Source organism: Furipterus horrens, unplaced genomic scaffold (genome assembly GCF_987537825.1).
Source record: "Furipterus horrens unplaced genomic scaffold, mFurHor1.1.pri manual_scaffold_12, whole genome shotgun sequence".
In the NCBI taxonomy this organism is placed as follows: Eukaryota; Metazoa; Chordata; class Mammalia; order Chiroptera; family Furipteridae; genus Furipterus; species Furipterus horrens.
In genome coordinates this window covers 73,171,250-73,190,537 of record NW_028327182.1, presented here as the reverse complement: position 1 = coordinate 73,190,537, position 19,288 = coordinate 73,171,250, and the positions used below count along the sequence as shown (strand labels likewise).

General features: G+C 43.9%; 1 protein-coding gene across 3 annotated transcripts in view; it reads left to right on the top strand.

The window, feature by feature from the left end:
- Positions 1 to 19,288, top strand: part of PSD3 (pleckstrin and Sec7 domain containing 3) — a 458,929-nt gene that overhangs the window by 173,746 nt on the left and 265,895 nt on the right. For 2 of the 3 annotated variants that reach the window (XM_090258695.1, XM_090258696.1), the window contains exons 3-4: positions 32 to 1,127; positions 3,785 to 4,180. In XM_090258695.1, the coding sequence (XP_090114821.1) occupies positions 32 to 1,127; positions 3,785 to 4,180 (1,492 nt within the window). Of the gene's footprint in view, positions 1 to 31; positions 1,128 to 3,784; positions 4,181 to 14,306; positions 14,358 to 19,288 lie in introns of those variants that run through there. The other variant, XM_090258697.1, reaches the window with a different exon arrangement.

Below are 19,288 nucleotides of genomic sequence, written 5' to 3'. Positions count from 1 at the left end.
AAGTCATGTGTCCATTCTGTTCTGCTCATAGGTGATCATGGAGGAAGCACTTTACTCCCACCAAATGTCACAAATGAATTTCCGGAATATGGGACCATGGAGGAAAGTGGAGAAGGCCTAAGGACTTCTCTCGAGTTTGATGCAGAGTCTCCGCTGTGCTGCCCACAGGGGCAGGAGGGGGTCCGGCTTCTTGATGGCCACCACTCTGGGCTCAACAGTGTTACAGAAGGACCAAAAGATGTTGGAGAGGCCTCCTCTCACAGTCACCTCAAGGAACAAAGTTTACAACCCATAGACTCTTTGATTTCAGCTCTGAAAGCTACAGAAGCCAGAATAGCTTCAGGAACGTTACAGGCTACCATGGTACAGAGCAGAGATGCTGTTTCTAGTTTTTCAGTTCAGAGGGTGGAAAAAGAGCTGGACGCTGCCAGTCTTCAAACACAGAGGGCCAGCAAGCTGTTCCCTGCTGGCCAAGGAAAACCACCAGATATACCTCTTCCAGCTGAAGTGACGACGGAGGAAAGTTTTCATTTGAGCGTCCAGAAGGACCTGACTGTGCTATTAACAGGAGAGACACGGGCAGAGCCTTCCCAGATAACGCATCATGGGAGGAAAGGGGCTCTCCGTGTGCAGGAGCCGGCTTGTCCTGAGGTCTCCACATGGAGCCCAGCAGCGACCCACAGCTCTGCAAGCAGTTTGGGTGTTCTGAGTGAGTGGAGGTCTGACCTGGGGAGAGAGCACCTGGGGGGATGTGATCGAGGCAGCTCCTCAGGCCGCCCCAGCCGGGTCAAACGCGTGGAGTTTGAAGGCGTGGAAATATTGTGGACAGGAGAGGAGAGAGAGACACGGCAGCCTGTGGATGTGGAGACAAAATCTACCTCTCCTGAAAGCAAGGAGTTTTCCAAAGTGCCAAGCCACCTCATCTCCTCTGCTGGTTTGGGTAATTCAGTTGGTTTCACGGAGAGTATTGGGGGCGAAACCTGGAGAGGTCCTTCAGGGAGGCCTGCCACTAGCTCGGGGACATTTTCCCCTGTGCCTCTTGTTGAGAGTGGAGAGGATGAAGTCTTCCTAAAGGAAAACAAAAAACACCTTGAAAAGAAACCTGACCTGGAGACAGACAAGGAGAGGTGAGCTCCCGTAGTCCTGCTGTCTGTGGTGCCTGGGACATATACTGGGAAACCGTTACTCTTGCTTGGCTAGGACAACTCAACTCACAATATCCTGGGTCCTTTTTATCATGGAATAGAAGAGAAGGGACTATAAGCTAGGTTTCTTCTAGGTTTCTAAGCTGTTCAGGTGATCTTGTTATGAAGTTATCCATTAGGCATAGACCAGGGAAGCAGAGTGAGGGAGAGCCTGTCAGCACTAAACTATGTGAATGCATTTCTGACATTTTGTTATATTTGACAGGTTTCAAGTTGTCCAGCATCAAGGTAACTACAACACCCCGCAATTATCTTTAATAATATGAAAAGATTTGGACTCCTGACATATCCTGTAGTCATCACACCCTAACTTAGGCCTTTTTTCTGGTGCGACACCAGTGCCTACTCATAGCCCACATACATGTATGAACACAGGTTCTGGGTTTGGGCTGACTCAGTGTTTTAGGTTTAGAGAGACGGCCGAGGTCGGAAGCAGACTGCCTAATTCAGTTGTTCCACGGCATTCACGTGGGAATGCCTTCGCACAGGAACAGCGTGTTGGCATTGTGTCCCTGATAAGTAAGCCGAGCATCGTATGGTGGTTCCTGGCCTTCCCATTCACTTCCGACATCAACACCAGTGCAGAGCCTGGATAAGTGGAAGACGTGAGCCGTCTTTCTTCACTGCCTTTGCTCCTTCTGGCTCTCGTTTGTTGTGTCATTTCCAGTTCATACCATCTTTTTTTCCCCTCTGTCTTCATGACACCACGTTCCATCATTTTTATGGGAGAACATCTGTGTCAAGGCTGAAGGACCTTTTTTGTTTACTTGGTTGGTTGGTATAAGGAAATGCCTTTTCCTTTACAATTACTTAACAGATGCACGGAGAGTGCTGCTCCTTTACGATGGCGGCCAGGGCTCCTCCTTGCCACCCTCCCTCCCTGCCCCTCGCACATAAAATCGCCAGACTTCCCTCCAGAGCTGCCTGATGTGTGTGTGGCACATGGCTCAGTAATTATATTCCCAGTGGAATATGTACTTCCACTGTTGTGCAGATTATTCATTAATTTCTCCTTCCCTCCTTCTCCACTTCTCTCCTTTTTCTTCCACCAATATCCCTTGATTGTCTTCTCTGTCCTTGACAGTGCTAGATGCTGGGCATAAAGGGATGTTCACACTGGTCATGGCCCCTGGCCCCTGCTTTCATGTAGGTTGCTGCTACAGATAAACAGTGACCATAGAAACACATGAATAATTACAGGATCGCAAACTGTGCTAGGTTCCATGAAGGAAAAGGAGAGAGACATACGAGAAATAATCATGTGAATGCAGGAGGGGCTGATTCATTTGATGACTTGGGCAAGGCCTTTCTTTGGAAGTAATTGTTAGGCTGAGACTTGAGGGGTGACTGAGTTAGCCAGGCCAAGAAGGGGCAGGAAGGCTATTCCAGGCAGGCGGAACAGCATGTGCAAAGGAGGGCTGCTGGATTGCCTGGAGTTGTGTGAAGCCAAGGCCTTATGACAAGTTTGAAGATCTGACACCCCACCAGTGTGGCTGGAGCTTAAGAAGCCGGGGAGAGCGGTAGAAAAGCAGTGCGCGGGGAGGAGCTTTATTATAAGAACTTTTCATTTTATTCCAAGTACAGTGGGAAGCCAGTGAGAGCTATAAACCCAGAATTGTATTTGGCACATGGTAGGCCTTCAGTAATTTAAAAACAAGCAAGATAGCTGTCCTATTGAAGGTGAATCCTGGCAACACCTAAGAGGAATATAGGTTACTTACCAGGTATTTTTATTCCTATTTCTGTTTATAGGAATCTGAAGCTCAGAGAGGTTAAGTAAAGTTGGCTGAATGACATAGCTAGTATTCAGCACATCCAGAATTCAGTCCCGCTTTTCTAACTCATGACATCTTGCACTTCACTGAGTTTTTAAAATTTTACTTACCGGTAGTTATCCTAATGTTCATATTTAATATTTGAAGAACATGCTACACATTAATTAATGCCCACTCCTGTATATTTACTTACATATTGTTTCTGGGTTTTCACTGTTTGGTTAGCCTTGCAATAAACATGTTGGTTGGCCTTTTTTTCTTTTTTTAAGGTCCTTTGCTGTCTAATTTTGGACCCGAAATCTCTCTGCAGTGCTGCCTGTTGTCAGAAGGGGGCAGCCCTTGGATTCTAACGCAGTCATCTGCTGGAGGGCGTTTGGTCTTATTTGAATCAGAAAGTATTAATAGACTGATGAAAACTTAGTGTATTTTTACTCTATTAAGTTTACATAATATATTTATCTGCTTCTGTTAAAATTAAGCATGACAGTAGCTGTTAATAATTTGAATTTGTTGAGTTTAAAATGAGGATATTTTATTCAGATATTCACTGGACTAGATGTATTCACATACTAGAAAACTAGGTTAAAACTATGTAAAATTACTTTGAGGGTAGTGTAGCACATGTATGCTAAGAGTTTTTTTCAACCTGAATATGATTCCATATCTTCCCAAATATGTTAAGACATAAGCCCAGTGAATACAAGAGTTAACTCTATAGAACGTTATCTTTTTTATATGGTTGAAGAGGAAGAAAATATAAAATGAAACTCCTATTGAAATTCTTCACTCTTATTTCCTTTCCAGGATTCTTGAACAAGAGGAGCACCGTGCGGGAGGAGAGGATGACATCCTCGGGCCCGGGTATACAGAGGACTCCACTGACGTGTACAGCTCCCAATTTGAAACCATTTTGGACAACACTTCTTTATACTACAGTGCTGAGTCCTTGGAAACATTATACTCAGAGCCTGATAGCTATTTTAGCTTTGAAATGCCCCTCACGCCGATGATACAGCAGCGCATTAAAGAAGGCAGTCAGTTCCTGGAGAGAACGTCCATGGGAGGACAGCAGGACATTCTGAGCGTCTCGGCAGATGGCAGAATAGTGATGGGCTATTCTAGTGGGATCGCCAATGGGCTCGGTGACACTGGGGACTCGATCTACGTGAAAGGCACCCCAGAGATTGCCTTCTGGGGAAGGTACTAGTCCCATTCTCATTAATTTCGTACTGGTGGGTTTTGTAGCATTTTCTGTTTGGGAAATGTGAGTGTAGAATATATTTGAAAAGCATTTGGCCAGTTTCTATGGATATAAGTGAATGATGTGAGTAAAACGTAATTTGGTTTTTAGGGGCAGGTAGAGTACGCTTTCGTGGTTTGCCAAATTGGCAAGCTGTGGTCGCTGTATTTGGTGATATTTCTTGGATGACCATGTAGAAATTGGCCATGTATCTGAACACATATCTGTGAGTGATGAGTAGACATTAGCTTCGAAGGGACAGCTTTGGTAGCAGTGGCCTGGTGCCCTGAAAAGGACACCGAGAGGCCTTGGCTGTTGTGCTGACACAGACATTGGTTGATGACTTGGAGCAGGTTGACTAGGCCAGAGAGTCCTTCATTGTAAATCGAGGGTATGGATTAGATGGTCACCAGAGTCTCTTCCAGCCCTTTGCTCTGTCAGGTCCTGTTATGAGGCAGCCTTCCTGTTCCTGAAAGGGCGGGAGAAGGATATGATTATCCGGATGCTTGATAGAGCTGGTTCCTTGGTCAAGACTGTACATATATATTCTCTCTCTGTGTTTTAGGATTTATCTACCTGGGAGATGCAATGGCAAATTCTATAGGTTATATGTGCCATACCTGCCATTTAGTGATTCCCTATCTATGGATTATCCTGCATCCCATTTCCTCTTGCTCGTCACCCTCGGGTCATTTACCTGTCCTTTAACATCTCCATCAGTGACCAGAGCCTGATAAACTTCCTAAAGATGTTATGAATTTAGTTTTGATATAGTTTTTCTTTATTAAAGTGTGTTAGTGTGTGTGAGTGGAGGTGGCAGGGAGGTTAAATGGGGATAAATTGTTTTAAAGCTGTATGAAAAAAATGTTAGTGCTTTTTTTAAAGTCAGTATTTATAGTACAGTTTTCCAAGGAACCTCTTTTTACAAACAATAACCAGTTTGTTTATAGGCTTATAATTCATTCGCTGAGCATGTTCAAGACTGACTGGGACATGATAACATTGTAGCTGTGTGTTTCCATGTGAAATGGACCATGGACGTTTGTTGTCTTCCTGGGTCTCAGTGAGCTAATGAACAGATTTCAAAAGCATAAGACCTTGGTCTGAATTACTTGGGCAAATCAATTATTCCCTGAGAAACATGTTTTATGTATTTGCAAAACAGGGCTAATGCTACCCAGCACGCTGTGTGACTGCACTTTAGAGAATCACCCTCGATTATAGTACCCGGCAGAGTGCAGGTGCAAAGGAAGAGCTTGAGTAAATGTGTGAGTCACAATTGGATGGCTGAGAAGCCCACATTTGGACTTCCTGTCTCTCTGACAGCGGGTGGGGGTCCCTGAGAGCTTGCATCCCAGCGATGGGAGTGCTCCTGAGAGGGTGTGTGTCTCTGAGGCAGGGTCCCAGGGAGGGGTGGCTCTGAGAGGGGCATCCCTGGGCGGAGGGTGCCACTTCAGTGCCTTTGTCCCGTCATCCTCTCTGGTAACTGAAAATTGTGATAAAATGCTATCACTCAGGTAATGTAGGAATTTTCACTAAAATTCCAGTATAGCTTTCTGGGGGCCTGAGCCTTTTGGGCTGAGAGGCTTTGCTGCAGAAGCCACAGGCAGGGTAAGCAAATAAAGAGGAGATAAACATCACCGAGTCAGAACAGGAAGGAATTGGGTGAAACACTTATCAAATGTATGGTCTGCTCCCTTAGAATAGAAAGTCGTCACCACTGGGGGCAGCTTGAGTGCCAGTCATTAGTAGGGCAGAGCAAGATGGTTAAGAGAGGGCATTGGGGTAGGTTATAGTATTTTAGCACCTCAGAACCAGACAGTGGTAGACTTCAGGCCTTCTTGAGATAAGGTTTCAGCTGCGTCACCTGCATTGTTGAACCGAGAGATCTTGCCCAACGATAAGACTGAATTCTAATACTGGATGAGAAGCATCTTAGAGATGAGTCAGCCAAACTTCTCACCCAGCTCTGGGCACTTTTCCACGTGTATATGTCTCTATTCAGGGTTACAAAAAGAAAAAAAAAAAAAATAGGGCAGCCCTGGCTGGTGTAGCTCACTGTGTTGTGCACCGACCTGTGAACTGAAAGGTCGAAGGTTGGATGCTGGTCAGGGCACGTGGCTGGGTTGTGGGCCAGGTCCCCTGTTGGGGGCATGGGAGAGGCAACTGATAGAATTTTCTGTAGCACACAGATGTTTCTCTCCCTCTCTTTCTCCCTCCCTGCCCCTCTCTCTAAAAGTACATAAATAAAATCTTTAAAAAGGGCAGTCTCAGTGATCCTAAGAACTTAAAGAAACTGGTATAACTTTCATGGTTTTGGTTTTTGGGGTTTTTTTTTTTCCCCTCTGCCTCTTGGTGCTTTGGAGAAGTTTCAGCACTAGAGGAGTTGTAGGTGAAAGAATTCTGTCATTTTCCAGTTTAAAGTGGGGCCTTAGATAGCTTTGCTTTACAATAAAGAATCTGAGTCCCAGTCTGGTGGGATGGATTTGCCTGGTAACAGATTCTGTACCAGAATTCAAATTGCCTGGCTCCTATACCAGGAACACTCACTATTCCAGGCTGCCTGGTCTCATATATTTATTCTTTCCTTTGATCTCATTTTTCTCAACACTGTATGTCTGTAGAGCCAGAAGTCTGAGTTGGTGATTGTAGAGTTGCTTGTTGGTGGTTGTGGTGTGTTTTCAATTTGAGAAGAAATTTACCAAATCGTTAATAAACACGTCTCCATAACTTTTTAAAGTAATCAATGAGCAGGCTTTTAAAATTTTTTTCTGCATTAAACCATTCTTCTGCAGAGGTAAGGATGTAGAGACAGGTATTGAGCCCATTAAGGAAGTGCGGACAAGAGTGCTGACTGCATAAGAGTCAGCAGGATCGACTTGCCGCAGCCAAACACTCTGAGCTGAAGTGGTAGGACCCAAGAAAACAATTATTTTCAACTGTATTAATAAATGTGATATTTACACAAGAAAAGCAAAAATAGAACAAGTAGGCATGCCTAGCATTCCATATCTATTCACCAGCCTGTCCTGTTTTCCTGGAAGTGGACTGGGCAGGGGCGGGGGAGTGGTCCTGACTATTGGATAAAGTGAACTCTCAGGAAGACGAAAAGGAAAGGGGTTGTTATCCATCTCCCTGATAATGACCCTGTGAGTCTAACTAGACATGAACCAAGAAAATTAAGCCCATCCCTGTTGAGGTATTGATTTTAATGTTAGTTGACAGCCAGTAGAAAATATGAAAAGATTACTTTAGGTAGTCTCTAAACACAGTTTTGTATCATATGCATCCAGTAGGTCTTATTATTTAGTAAATACACTGTGCTTAATTCTCATAATAAGCTGGGAGAAAGGAACTATTAATATTTTCACTATCCAAAGAGGAAACTGAGGCACAGAGCAGTTGAGTAACGTGCTCGAAGTCACATAGACAGTAAGTGGCATACCCAAGATTTGAACCCAGGCAGTCAGGCTCCAAATATATTTTTGGTTTCAAAACACAAATATATTTGTTTGGCATTGCCTATGTGTATATTTTTAATCCTTTTCTGTTTCAGTGCGCTTTTAGTTAGTTGTGGAAAACTATGTCAGTGGCAGTATTTGACTGATTTCTTTTGCGCTCAGGATGACACTGTTCTCTCTTGCTGCTGCTCTAAAGAAGGTAGAAGTGGTCAGGAAAGGTGATGAGGTTGTAGCACTTGAGCAGATCTAATACCCCCTCTCAGGACATCGTCGAGTCTTGGAGTTAGCCATGCTTTGGTAGCTAGCGGGGATTGTCCTAAGTTAGTCTCCACTTAAGTCAAAGAAGGAAATAATTTCAAATCTGTTGTATTCTCATATCAGGTTAGAAAGGACATTTTTAGAGTATGTGTGCTCACTGTTTGCCTGTTAAAGGATGAATATACTTTACCTTTGTGATACCAAATGGATCACTCTTTCTAAGGTAAAAACATCTTTTAACAGACTGACAGCAGCAAGGGGGGGAGAGGGATGATGGTGGAAAGAAAGGGAAGGGACTACTAGTCAGGGAACATGTATGAATGACCCATGGACATGGACAAAGGTGTGGGGATTGACTGTGGGAGTGGGGTGGGGGCTCGGTGGAGGAGGGCAAAGGGGGAAAATTGGGAAAACTGTAATTGAATAACTATAAAGAATCCTTTTTAAAAAGTTTTAACATCCTAGAATAAACCTAGACAGGAAGGGTTAAATTCTCTCAGGTGCTCCAAGTGCTCTGAACACCGAGTGTTAACCAGGGAACCACATACCCACCAGGAAGCAGCTCGCCCTGTCCATGTAACACAATATTTTAATGAAGGGGCAACGAGCAGCATCCTCTCCCTTTGTGGTCCAGCTCCAGAGCACTCAGGCTAGTGGGTCAGCCATGCTGTGTGAAGTCCAGTCACATGGCTCCAAAATTAGAAAGGATAATTAGAGACTTACAGTAATACATGTTCCAATGGGTTCCTTTGTGTCTGGGTGCTTCTCCCTCGCCGGCCCATCAGCTGATGACTGCAACTCCAATCAGTAAGTTCTGACCTGGAGATTGTAGGGCACAAATGTTGTCATTGTGACCATGAACAGAGCTGAATGTTGTCCATTTCTATTGAGCTTCAGTTTGGACAGATAGAGGAAGAGAGATAGCAAATACAGTAATATGGCAGGAGTTCTCTTTTGATTCTCTAAAATATATAAAGCTCCTTTTTAAAATTACCTCTTTAGTGTAATAGGTATGTGTTGTGTCTCAGCTTCTTAGTTTTTCCTTCAGATATGGCTCAGGATACCGAGTACTCAGGATACCGAGTACAGCAGAGGTGAATTACATCTCTGTGCAGCTGATAAGCCTGAGAAGAGGGCTTCAGTCAGACTTGGGTCCGCTCTTAATTTGATAGTTGTGGTTTCGTGCTCCCCCACCCCCCGCCTTCTCAGATGGAATGCTGGCATTTAGAAGTATCCCCTTTCTTCATCAGCTAGCCTCTCTCCCTTTGGTGTCTTTCAGTCTAGGAAAAAGTCACATAAAACAAGATTAATACAGAAATTTGTTGACATGTGATTTCAACATTCTTTTAACATCCTAGTTTAAAACCTGCAGGTGTTTTAATAGAATGTGTAAATATTAATATAATGTGATATTAGTTAAGCTGGTGACAGAGGAACAGATTTTGATCTTGCAAAATTGCCTTTAGAGAGCAGACGGACCATGGAGCTCCCAGCTCCTGTCCTTAGGAGCAGGAGGCTCAGGAGAAGGAGGCTCTCTGCCTTGTAGGTTCGTTAGTGGGCTGCCGTGGCTCTCCTAATCTCTTCAGTCTTTTTCTTTTACATTTTATAACTTGTTCTATAGAAAATAGGTTCTCATGTTTCCCTTTCTAGCTTCCTGAAGCAGTTGTAATGGTGACTTTTCTTTTTGGCCACAAAGGATTTCTTGCTCAGTGATGAGGGGAGGGGGCTCTACTAGGTTTCAGATCCAGTCATACCTGGGTTTGCATCCTGCCGCAGTACTTAATAGGTGTGTGATCTTGAGTAAAATACAATTTGGGAACCTTTCCCAGTGCAAAGCAGAATGAGTATACCTATCTGGTATAGGAGGGAGAAGCAGATGAGATTCTAATCAAGTGGGGGGAAAAAAATCAAGAAAAGAAGATCAAGTGGCTTACCAAGGCCTGGTACCTAGTGGCAGAGAAATAAGTGAAAGTTAATAATAATACTAACAACAGTGGTACCTGAGAATAGTCATCATGCTGCTCAGCCATGGACTCAAGATCTGTATCAGCCTCTGAGCTGCCAGCACCGTCCTCCAAACTCTGGGCATGTCTGAAATACCTATTACTCGATTTCCTGAAACATCACTTTGTTTTCATAAGAGTACAGTGCACCGTGGCGGGATGGCAAAAATAAGGGGTTTTGGTATCAGACAACAGGAGGTCAAATCATCCTCTTCACTGGCTGCCTGATTTGGGGCAGGTTGTTTTACTTCAAGGAACCTCTTATTCCTTACTGGTAAAGTGGAGATGACCTCCCACTCAATTTACAGGTTTTTAAAAAAGATTTTATTTATTTACTTTTTGAGAGAGGAGAAGGGAGGGAGAAAGAGAGGGAGAGAAAGAACATCAATGTGCGAGAGCAACATGGATCAGTTGCCTGTCACACACCCCCACCTGGGGACCTGGCCCGCAACCCAGGCATGTACCCTGACTGGAAACTGAACCAGTGACCTTTTGGCTCCCAGGCCGGCGCTCAATCCACTGAGCCACATCAGCCAGGGCTCAACTTACAGTTTTGTTGTAAGAATTTGCTAAGTTCTATTTTGTGGATATTCATTTTAAACCCATCGTGAGTTTCACAGTAGTCTGAATAACAGGAATATAAAAAACAGATATGAAAAAGCCTGGTAAAGATGAAAAACCTAAGAATTTGGTGGATGTTTGACTATAGGACATGTGTGCTGAGTCAAAATGATTGTGTGATTCCAAGTGGATGACTTACGGAATCAAGCAAGGATCAGCGGGAGTTGGGCAGAGCAGTGCGGTTGTAGGAGAGCATGCACTAGTGGGGGCAGTTGAAGCAGTTAAACTTGAGGAAAGTGAGGGTCCTCCATGTGCAAACGCCGGTGGGAGTGTGGGATTGAAGGTCAGCTGGAGAGACCTGAGGGCCTCATTTAGAGGCAAGTCTTGCCGCTCTGGGTGTGAGCGAGCTCACAGAGGGCTAGGAGCAGCTGCAGCCTGAGGGGTGCACCTGCAGGAAGGCTTGGGTGCTGCCTGCGTATCTTTCCGATTCCACCCTTCTAGAAAATGTGCTCTCTAAGGTGAGTCTCCAGGTAGCCCTTCTGGGCTTGCCTACCTTCCCTCGCACTGGCTTGGCTGCCGGGGAGCACAGCGTGGAAGCTGCGTGCTCTGGTCATTGCTGTTCTTTGGGTTCCTTTCAGGTGGGCCTTCTCCTGACTCTGGTGGCTTTGGGCTCTCGCTGTTTGTTGGGTCCCTCTTGTATAAATTGGGGATGACTTCAGGAAGTGACCCTGGATCGAAACGTCCTAATTCTGTAGTTTAAACCTTAAAACAGACATGTTAGTGCCCTAGATATTGGTGGGCATTGGTGTGAAGAGTGCTGTGGCCTGTGGGTTAAGTGGATGATGCTTTACACTTAACCCGCAGTTAACAGAGGGGATTGGAAGACCTCAAATGATAAAGGACATTGGTGCTCTGTTATTACCAGGAGAATCATAGCTCTAAATAAAAACTGGATTTGCAGTTAATATTTTAACTGGTCAGGATGATATGCAGTCTTTTTATTCATGTGTCAGTGCAATATTTTTGCTTTTAAAGGAAGCAATAGCATTTTCTCTCAGCAGAGTTTACTTAACACAAGATCTGCAACCCTGGATGAGAAAGTTATCCATTGATGCATGGCTCGCAGCCCTGACCGGTGTGGTTCAGTTGGTTGAGTGTCGTCCTACAAAGCAAAAGGTGGCCAGTTGGAGTATTGGTCTTAGATCACTCTGCTTTGGTTCAGTTTTTGGTGAATTATCTCTCTAAACCTCAACATCTTTATCTGAGAAAGGGATAATAATTTACACTGTTTGATGATTACTCAGCAAATGTTGGCTGTTATCAGTAATAGCACTGCTTGAATTATTCAGAACCTTTTCAGAGTCACGTGGTATGAATGGATTGTGGTCAGATTGACTTAAGATGTTGTATATCTCGTATAATAATCCTTAGAGCCTTAGGTTACTTGAAGGTGAGGAGATTTAATAATAGTTTGTTTTATTGTGTTTATAATTACTCTATTTAGCAGCTCCTCAACACAAGGAAGCTGACATCTTCTAGTCAACAATAGTAATATAAAGTCTTTAGTACAGAGAAAATAAAAGGTATTGAATAATTATTATTGTTAAACAAAATCATAAAAGTTCATTATTTCCACTCAGCATTCACTTAACCACTATTTTAGGATCCATCATATAATATTATATTTAGGTATGGGGCCTATCCTGTTTGGCAGGGAACTTCTCAAGTCTTCAGTTTTGAGACTCAGAGAACCTATGACAGGGTCCAGCATGTACTGGATACTCCGTTTTTATTGAATGAAGAACTTAATTAGCAGCTGTGTTACACTAGGTGCTAGGCATCTCCCATAGAGGAGGCAGATAACCTCACCAGTGACTCGGGTGCTGGAGGGCCCCGAGAGCCAGGCCAAGGCTCCCAGCTGGGGCTCCTGAGCACGCAGTGCCATGGCGGCCCTCGTGGAAGGTCCGCTCGCTGCAGTGGGCTTTGAAGGATGAGGTGGGCATGTGTAAATGGCTGCGGGGGATGTCGGGCAGGGACACTTTTCCAGATGGAGCCAAACTGAGGCAGAACTATTAACAGCTGCTTGAATTTAGGGACTTGAGGGTTTGGAGTTGAGGGAATTACTAACCTCTGCCTCCTCTTAATCTGCTGCACTGAACGCATGCAGCTATTCGGCTATTTGCAAAAAGGTAGCCATTATGCAGTTGACATTTTACAACTCCTGAAACATTTTAGGCATACCAAAGTGTAGAAAATAACAAAGACCTGTGCTCTCTCTGGGCGGTGTCAGAAATAACATTATGGGAGAATTGCAAACTCCTGTGGATGCCTCCTTGGTCCCGTTCCTCTCTTTCCTAAAGGTAACTGTTTCCTGTGGGTGTTTGCTATTCCTAGATAGGGGTGCGTCCATAACCAGTCTATAGCATCCTTTCATATATTTTTGAACTTCATGTAAAATGCTATCTTCTTTCCTTTTGTAACTTGCATGTTTTTGCTCCACATTTTAAACCCATTCTTATTGATTCATAAAGCCCAAGTTTATTAATTTATTTGCTGTATAGAATTCATTACATGAACATATATTATAACTTTCCTGTTTATGAACATATTGACTCTCTTGTATTTCTGTTATCTCAAACGTCATGGCAGTGAATGTTCTAATTTGTGGCCTCTCGTGCACATATGGGAGCGTTTCTCAAGGCTAGGTATATATTTAGAAATAAACTGCTGGGCTGTAAGTTATAATCATTTTCTGGGTGAGGCAAGGCATATTATATTTTCTTTGAGAGTATGTAATTTTATCTACTTCTCTCTATTAAAATAATTGAGTTATTTTACCTCCTGATTCTTACACTTCCCCTATCCCAACAAAAATAGCAGGAGCCCAAAGAAGAAGCCTGGGAAAGAACACGAAGTGAAAGCAGCCTCCTCGCCCTGTAGGGGCACCGGCGCAGGCTCTGCTATCCATTGCTTAGGCCTGGTGGCTGTCCTGCCCCTCTGGTTGTCCTGCTCCTGGAGCTCCCAGGTTCTCCCCCAGGGCGTGCAGCTGTTGCCTGTGTCTGACAGCTGTGAGTGCTGTCCGTCTGCGTCTGGTCATCTGGTCGTCTGAAACAGTAGTTGAACAACAGGGCACATGAATCTTTTCACGCCACCCGTCGCAGAAAAACAGGCACAAAACTAGAAATGGAAGTTGAAGAACAAATCACATACGATTCAGGGTGAATTTAACACAGCTGAGTTTTCTATAAATGAAATGAATTAGATCCGTTTTGTTGCCTATTTCAGTCAGTCCTTTAGGGCCAGGAATGCGTGTGCTGTAGGAAATTACAGTCTTTAAAAAGAGTACTTCAGAAACTTTAGTGCTATAAAAGAAAAACAATGCTGAATTTACTTTCTTTTTTTAATGGTGTTGAACAAACTTCACTCTCTCCCATCAGCTGCAACTGCTTTCAATAAACTAAGGTGGCCGTTCTTTCTCCCTTTCATCAGCTTGCTGCCTGGCTCCTAAAGAGTTAAGCCGGAGGTTTGTGAGGTCATGTGTGACTTCACTGGATCTGGACTTTTGAAGCAGAGCTCTTGGAGGGAAGCTGCCTGTTTGTGTGAGAGGGGAGGCTGGGCAGAGGGGGAAGTACTTCGACTTTTCTCAAGTTCTCGTCTCTCAGCCCCTGGAGGGATATAGTGGCATTCTGGGGGAATGTCACCGCAGAGCAGAGCCGGTGTGTGGCAGTGTGCACGCACAACAGAAGCAGCTGTGGAAGTCCTTTAAAAGAGTCCTTGCAGGAGATGCAGGTTTGCTGAACAGATGGACCAGGAGAATGCTCTTTGTATCCGGGACAACATTATGGGCAGACTGGGTAACTGGAGTCCAGTTTCTTTTCTTTGTTTGGTCCTAGACAGCGGTGGATTATATACGATGGTAGTTACCGAAAATGCCTTGGATTTGAAGCTGTTTTCTTTCTAATGAAAATCATTATAAGAAAGTCTTAGAAAGCTAGGAGAATGATTGATTATATAGTTTTCTAAATAAAGGTGACAAAAATAAAAAGGGTGTATTTGTAAGAGTTTCTTTTTTTTTTTTTTTCTCTCTTTCCATTTTTTTATTGTTGTTCTATTATAGTTGTCCCATCTTTCCCCCATTGCTCTCCCCGGCCCTGTTACAGGGTTTCTAAGTTTGGTCCAGATGAGATATTTCCCGTTCGAGGCTTCTACTGTCTTTGAGGTGGTTAGACATAGCTTGGTGCTTGCTTTCAGCTGCCTTTTGTAAAACTTCATTCAGGCTTTGGAAGGTCACCAATTGAGCTTGGTCATTCAGTGGGGTCCTTTCTGACTACAGCACAAGGCTGTCATTCTTATTTTGGTGTTGCCACTGCTCTAAAGGAACTGTGCTGTTGGGATAGAGACATGATTTGTCTTAGAATCTGGCATTCAGTTTGAAACTTCAAAGACTAGCCAGTCATCTAAAGAAAAAAGGTGTAGTTAGTTAGTTTGTTTGTTTTCCTGAAGCTGAGGGAACTTCAGCTCCACAGTTTATCTCTGGGAAGGTCTCTGTTTTCGTGTTCAGCAGGTACAGACAAGTGCAGGGCAGAAGCAAGGTCAGTGGTGGTAAAGAAGGGAACTCCAGCCCAGTGCATTGGCATTACATCCATTCTTGAGATGCTTGGGGTTAAAGGATTTGTGAACACCCAAGAGCCTGTGACAGTCCCGTGCTTGACCATCCAGGGTAGTCAGCTGACTATAACATCTATGGTTGTGGGTAATGGATTGGTTAAGTTGGTATTTGTTGCCTTGATGACACGTTTTAAGTTCATAATTTTAAGTTCACACTTCCAGTATTTTATAATATCATTTGTCTTATATAGTCCATCAAAATATTTTCCTCTTTGGAATTGGATATCTTGTTTCACAGCCTTAATAATAAAGGACAACGAGAGTGCTTGGAAAAAAAGGACCTAAGACATATTTTGTGAGAGGCATAAAAGCATAGTGGTCATGAGCCTGGACTCCCTTCCGGTTATAGGCCCGTTGGTTTAAGTTTTGCCTCTGCTTCTTACAGTTTGACCTCTAGTAAGTTACTGAATTACACTTGATTGGTTTCTTCATGTGTAAAGTAGAAATGCTAATATGAGAGGTGCATGGTGTGAGGATTAACTGAGGTGTAATGTATCAGAAGCATTTAGCAAAATTCCTCCCGCCTTAATAAAAGCTCAATACGTATTGATTAACCATGGCTACTGTTAAGTTTTAATTGTTCTCACTTACGTGAAGCACCTGAGGACTTAGACCTTAAAGGTAGATGGTCATGAACTTAGAGTTGTGGGCACGCACACACAGAGAACCATGTCAGGCTTCTTTGCGGCAGGGTTCCAGGTAGCACCTTTATAGAGCCATGTACCCCGCAGGGGTCCCCTCTTCTTAGCCATCAGTCATCGCTCAAATGTAGCCTTAGCTGCAAGGAGGGCTGAGAGGGAAAAGTGGCTAGATTAGTACAAATCCATCAACTCTTTGTGGAAACATCTTTAGGCCAATGTCTTGTCCTGTCAAGTAGTGTGTCCTTTTCATCATCGTTGAATATGGAGAACGGCATTGCCACACATGCACCTCATCGGTGGCACATAACCCACGCTAGGAAGAAGACTGAAACAATTGTTAGAACCTGGCCATCCTCCTGGGTCCCTTCCATAAGGCCACAGTCCCCTTTCCATGCAGTCGGGCTGCTCTTGGAGGATTTATCTGTATTTCTAGCTTGGCCCTTTTTATCTTTATGTTCCAGGAGTCAGTAGCTTCTATTTTCTGGACTGTAACTTATGGATAATATCTTTTTTTCGTGGTTATTGAGCAGATAAAATATGTTTGTACTAACAAACATTTTGCTTCTCCCAAAATTGCTCCATTTCTTCTATTACTGTGAAGGGAAAATTTATATAATTTGTAAATGCGACTCTCCTTGTTTTGGTTTATTAAGGTCTCGTGTCTAGATCAGTGTTTCTAAAGCTTTCACTTCAAAATAATTTGCTTTGTTATTAGTTTACTTCATCTAGTGTCAGTTTCTCTGTTTGCCTCTGTGACTTCCTAGTGCTGTCTAGAATCCTTACAGCTTTTCAATTTAGTTTTGAACTAGTTTTCAAAAATATGAAGGGAGTATGTGCCAATGGTAAACATTCATATAGAAGTCCTTTGGGGGTCGCTTCCTAGAAGGAACCTCCTGATTTCAGGTTTCTAGTGTATCCATACAAGCCTTGGTCTGTGCAGCTCACTGGGAACCGATTTGAAACCACCTTACTGGAGCAGAAGGACAGATGTGGTACGAAAAGTGCTGTCAGGTTGGCCAGCTGCCCGCGCAGCTTGGTCCCTCTCCAGTTCCACAGCAGTGTTCGGAATGTTTGGGAGCTCCCTGGAAGGGAGTCTGCCTGCGCAGCTGGGTGTGTCACCTGGAGCTGAATGCACTTGACCGGTTCAGCTCTAGCCACACGGTTGGGGTTCATGTGATCAGGCCAGAGCCCTGCAGGATAGCGGGGCACGGGGGTTCTCTCAGCCATCCAGGGTGAATCTGCTCTAAAATGCTCAGTTCTGAAATTCTGCGGAGGCAGAGCCTGTTTGGGTTCCAGTAAAGATTGCAGTCATTGTTGAGCTGGCCTGAGGGCGTGGTTCAGTCAGCCCTTTGGTCTGCTGTTGTGTTTGGCTTTTGGTCATCAATAACATTGGGCGGAGGTGGCATAGAAGAAGGGCCACTGACTGTGGAGTTGGGAGATGCGGGCTCAACTTCCAGCCTCGCTGTTTACCGGCTGTGAGCGTGCCCACGGCTTCGTTGGACCTCAGGTTCTTTACTTGGAAAATGGGACCGTTGTGAGAATGAAATAAAATGAGTAAACAAAAACGCAAACTCATAGGTCCCGAGGGCAGGATGGAGAAGGTGGTGGAGGAAGGACAAAAGGGGTCCAATACTGGGTGACAGGAGGAGAATAACGGACTTCAAGTTGGACACTGCAACTTAGGTCATGTTTTTAACCAATGTTACCCCCAGTAAATTTAATGATAAAATATATAATGTATGTAAAAGTGCTAGGTAGACTGCAAAGTGCTCTATGGGGTTTTAAAATTAGTTTTTCTTAAAGGACTGGCTTACTCCTCTGAAGTGGTTTGGGTAGATTGAAACATTTGTGCTTTGGAGAAGAACAGGGTAGCTGTCTGGTGTTTGGTGTCATTGCACCTTATCCCACCTCTTGCGAAGGTCATTTGGCCCCTCTGTTCTTGAATGCTCGTGGCATGCCTGCAGCCTGTATTTAGAAGGGAGGGGGGCAATCTAACTTCTGGGCTAAGAATGTTCTCCACTCCCTTTTGTTGACTCAGCTGGTCCGTGATTGAGGCTCTGCTTTTCAGCAGGGGAAGCACTGAGAACTGAAGCCCTGGGCCACCCCCATGGACCCAACTCTCCTCCCAATTGTGAGACCTGGGATCCTCAATTTCCTTATCTGTACAATAAAAGGGTTGAACTAAAAGACCTTTGTGTGTGTCGGGTGGAGATGGTGAATCTCTTCCTTCTTCTGTCTTCTCCTTTGCCGTATGCATCATTTTTTTGTTGTTCTATTACAGTTGTCCCAATTTCCCCCCATTGCTCTCCCCTGCCCCACCCTACCCCCAGTCAATCCCTACCCTGTTGTCCATGTCCATGGGTCATTCATACATGTTCCTTGACTAGACCCTTTCCCTTCCTTACCCCCTCAGGCCCCTCCCCTCTGGTCACTGTCAATCTGTCCCCTGTTTCCATGCCCCTTGTTCCCTTTCGCTTGTTTGTTTTGTTGATTAGGTTTCCCTTATAGGTGAGACCATATGGGTTTTTTCTTTCACTGCCTAGCTTATTTCACTAAGAATAATACTCTAGTCCCATCCATGTTTGCAAAAGGTAGGAGTTCCTTCTTTCTTTCTGCTGCATAGTATTCCATTGTGTAAATGTACCACAGTTTTTTGATCCACTCATTTACTGATTGGCACTTTGGCTGTTTCCAGCACTTGGCTATTGTAAATAGCGCTGCTATGAACATAGGGGTGCAAGGGTTCTTTTAAATTGGTCTAGTTACATTTTTTTTTTTTGCTTGTACTATTCCAGTTCTCCCAGCACCATTTGTTGAAGAGGCTATCTTTACACCATTTTATGCTCCTGCCCCCTTTGTCAAATATTAATTGACTGTAGAGACTTGGGTTTATTTCTGTGCTCTCTATTCTGTTCATTGATCTATGTGTCTGTTCTTATGCCAGTACCAGACTGTCTTGATTACAGTGGCCTTGTAATAGAGTTTGATACCAGGTATTGTGATCCCTCCTACTTTGTTCTTCTTTCTCAAGACTGTCGAGGCTATTTGGAGTTGTTTTTGGTTCCATAAAAATTATTGAAGTATTTTTTATAAATCTGTGATATATGTCATTAGTATTTTAATAGAAATTGCATTGAATTGGAGTATCCATCATCTTAATGACCAATTTCTACTTCCTCTTTTAAACAACTTAAGACAGTTATCTTCAAAAAAATAAGTGAATCTTGAGGCTGAAAATTAAGTTAAGGGGTACTGTGTTGACTTGGGAGACCTAAATGTGATAAAACCTTTTAAGGGTGACAGGATGTTAGGGTAAGTATCAAATTGTCCTGCCTATAATCTCCTGACTTTGACATTATTGCTTTGTTTCATAGTCAGCCATAACTAGTCATCTTTGATCAGAGCTTCATGTCTCAGCTCTATTATGGGAGCCGTGAGGACCTGAAGAGAAGAAGAAAAAGGATGCCATGGCAGCT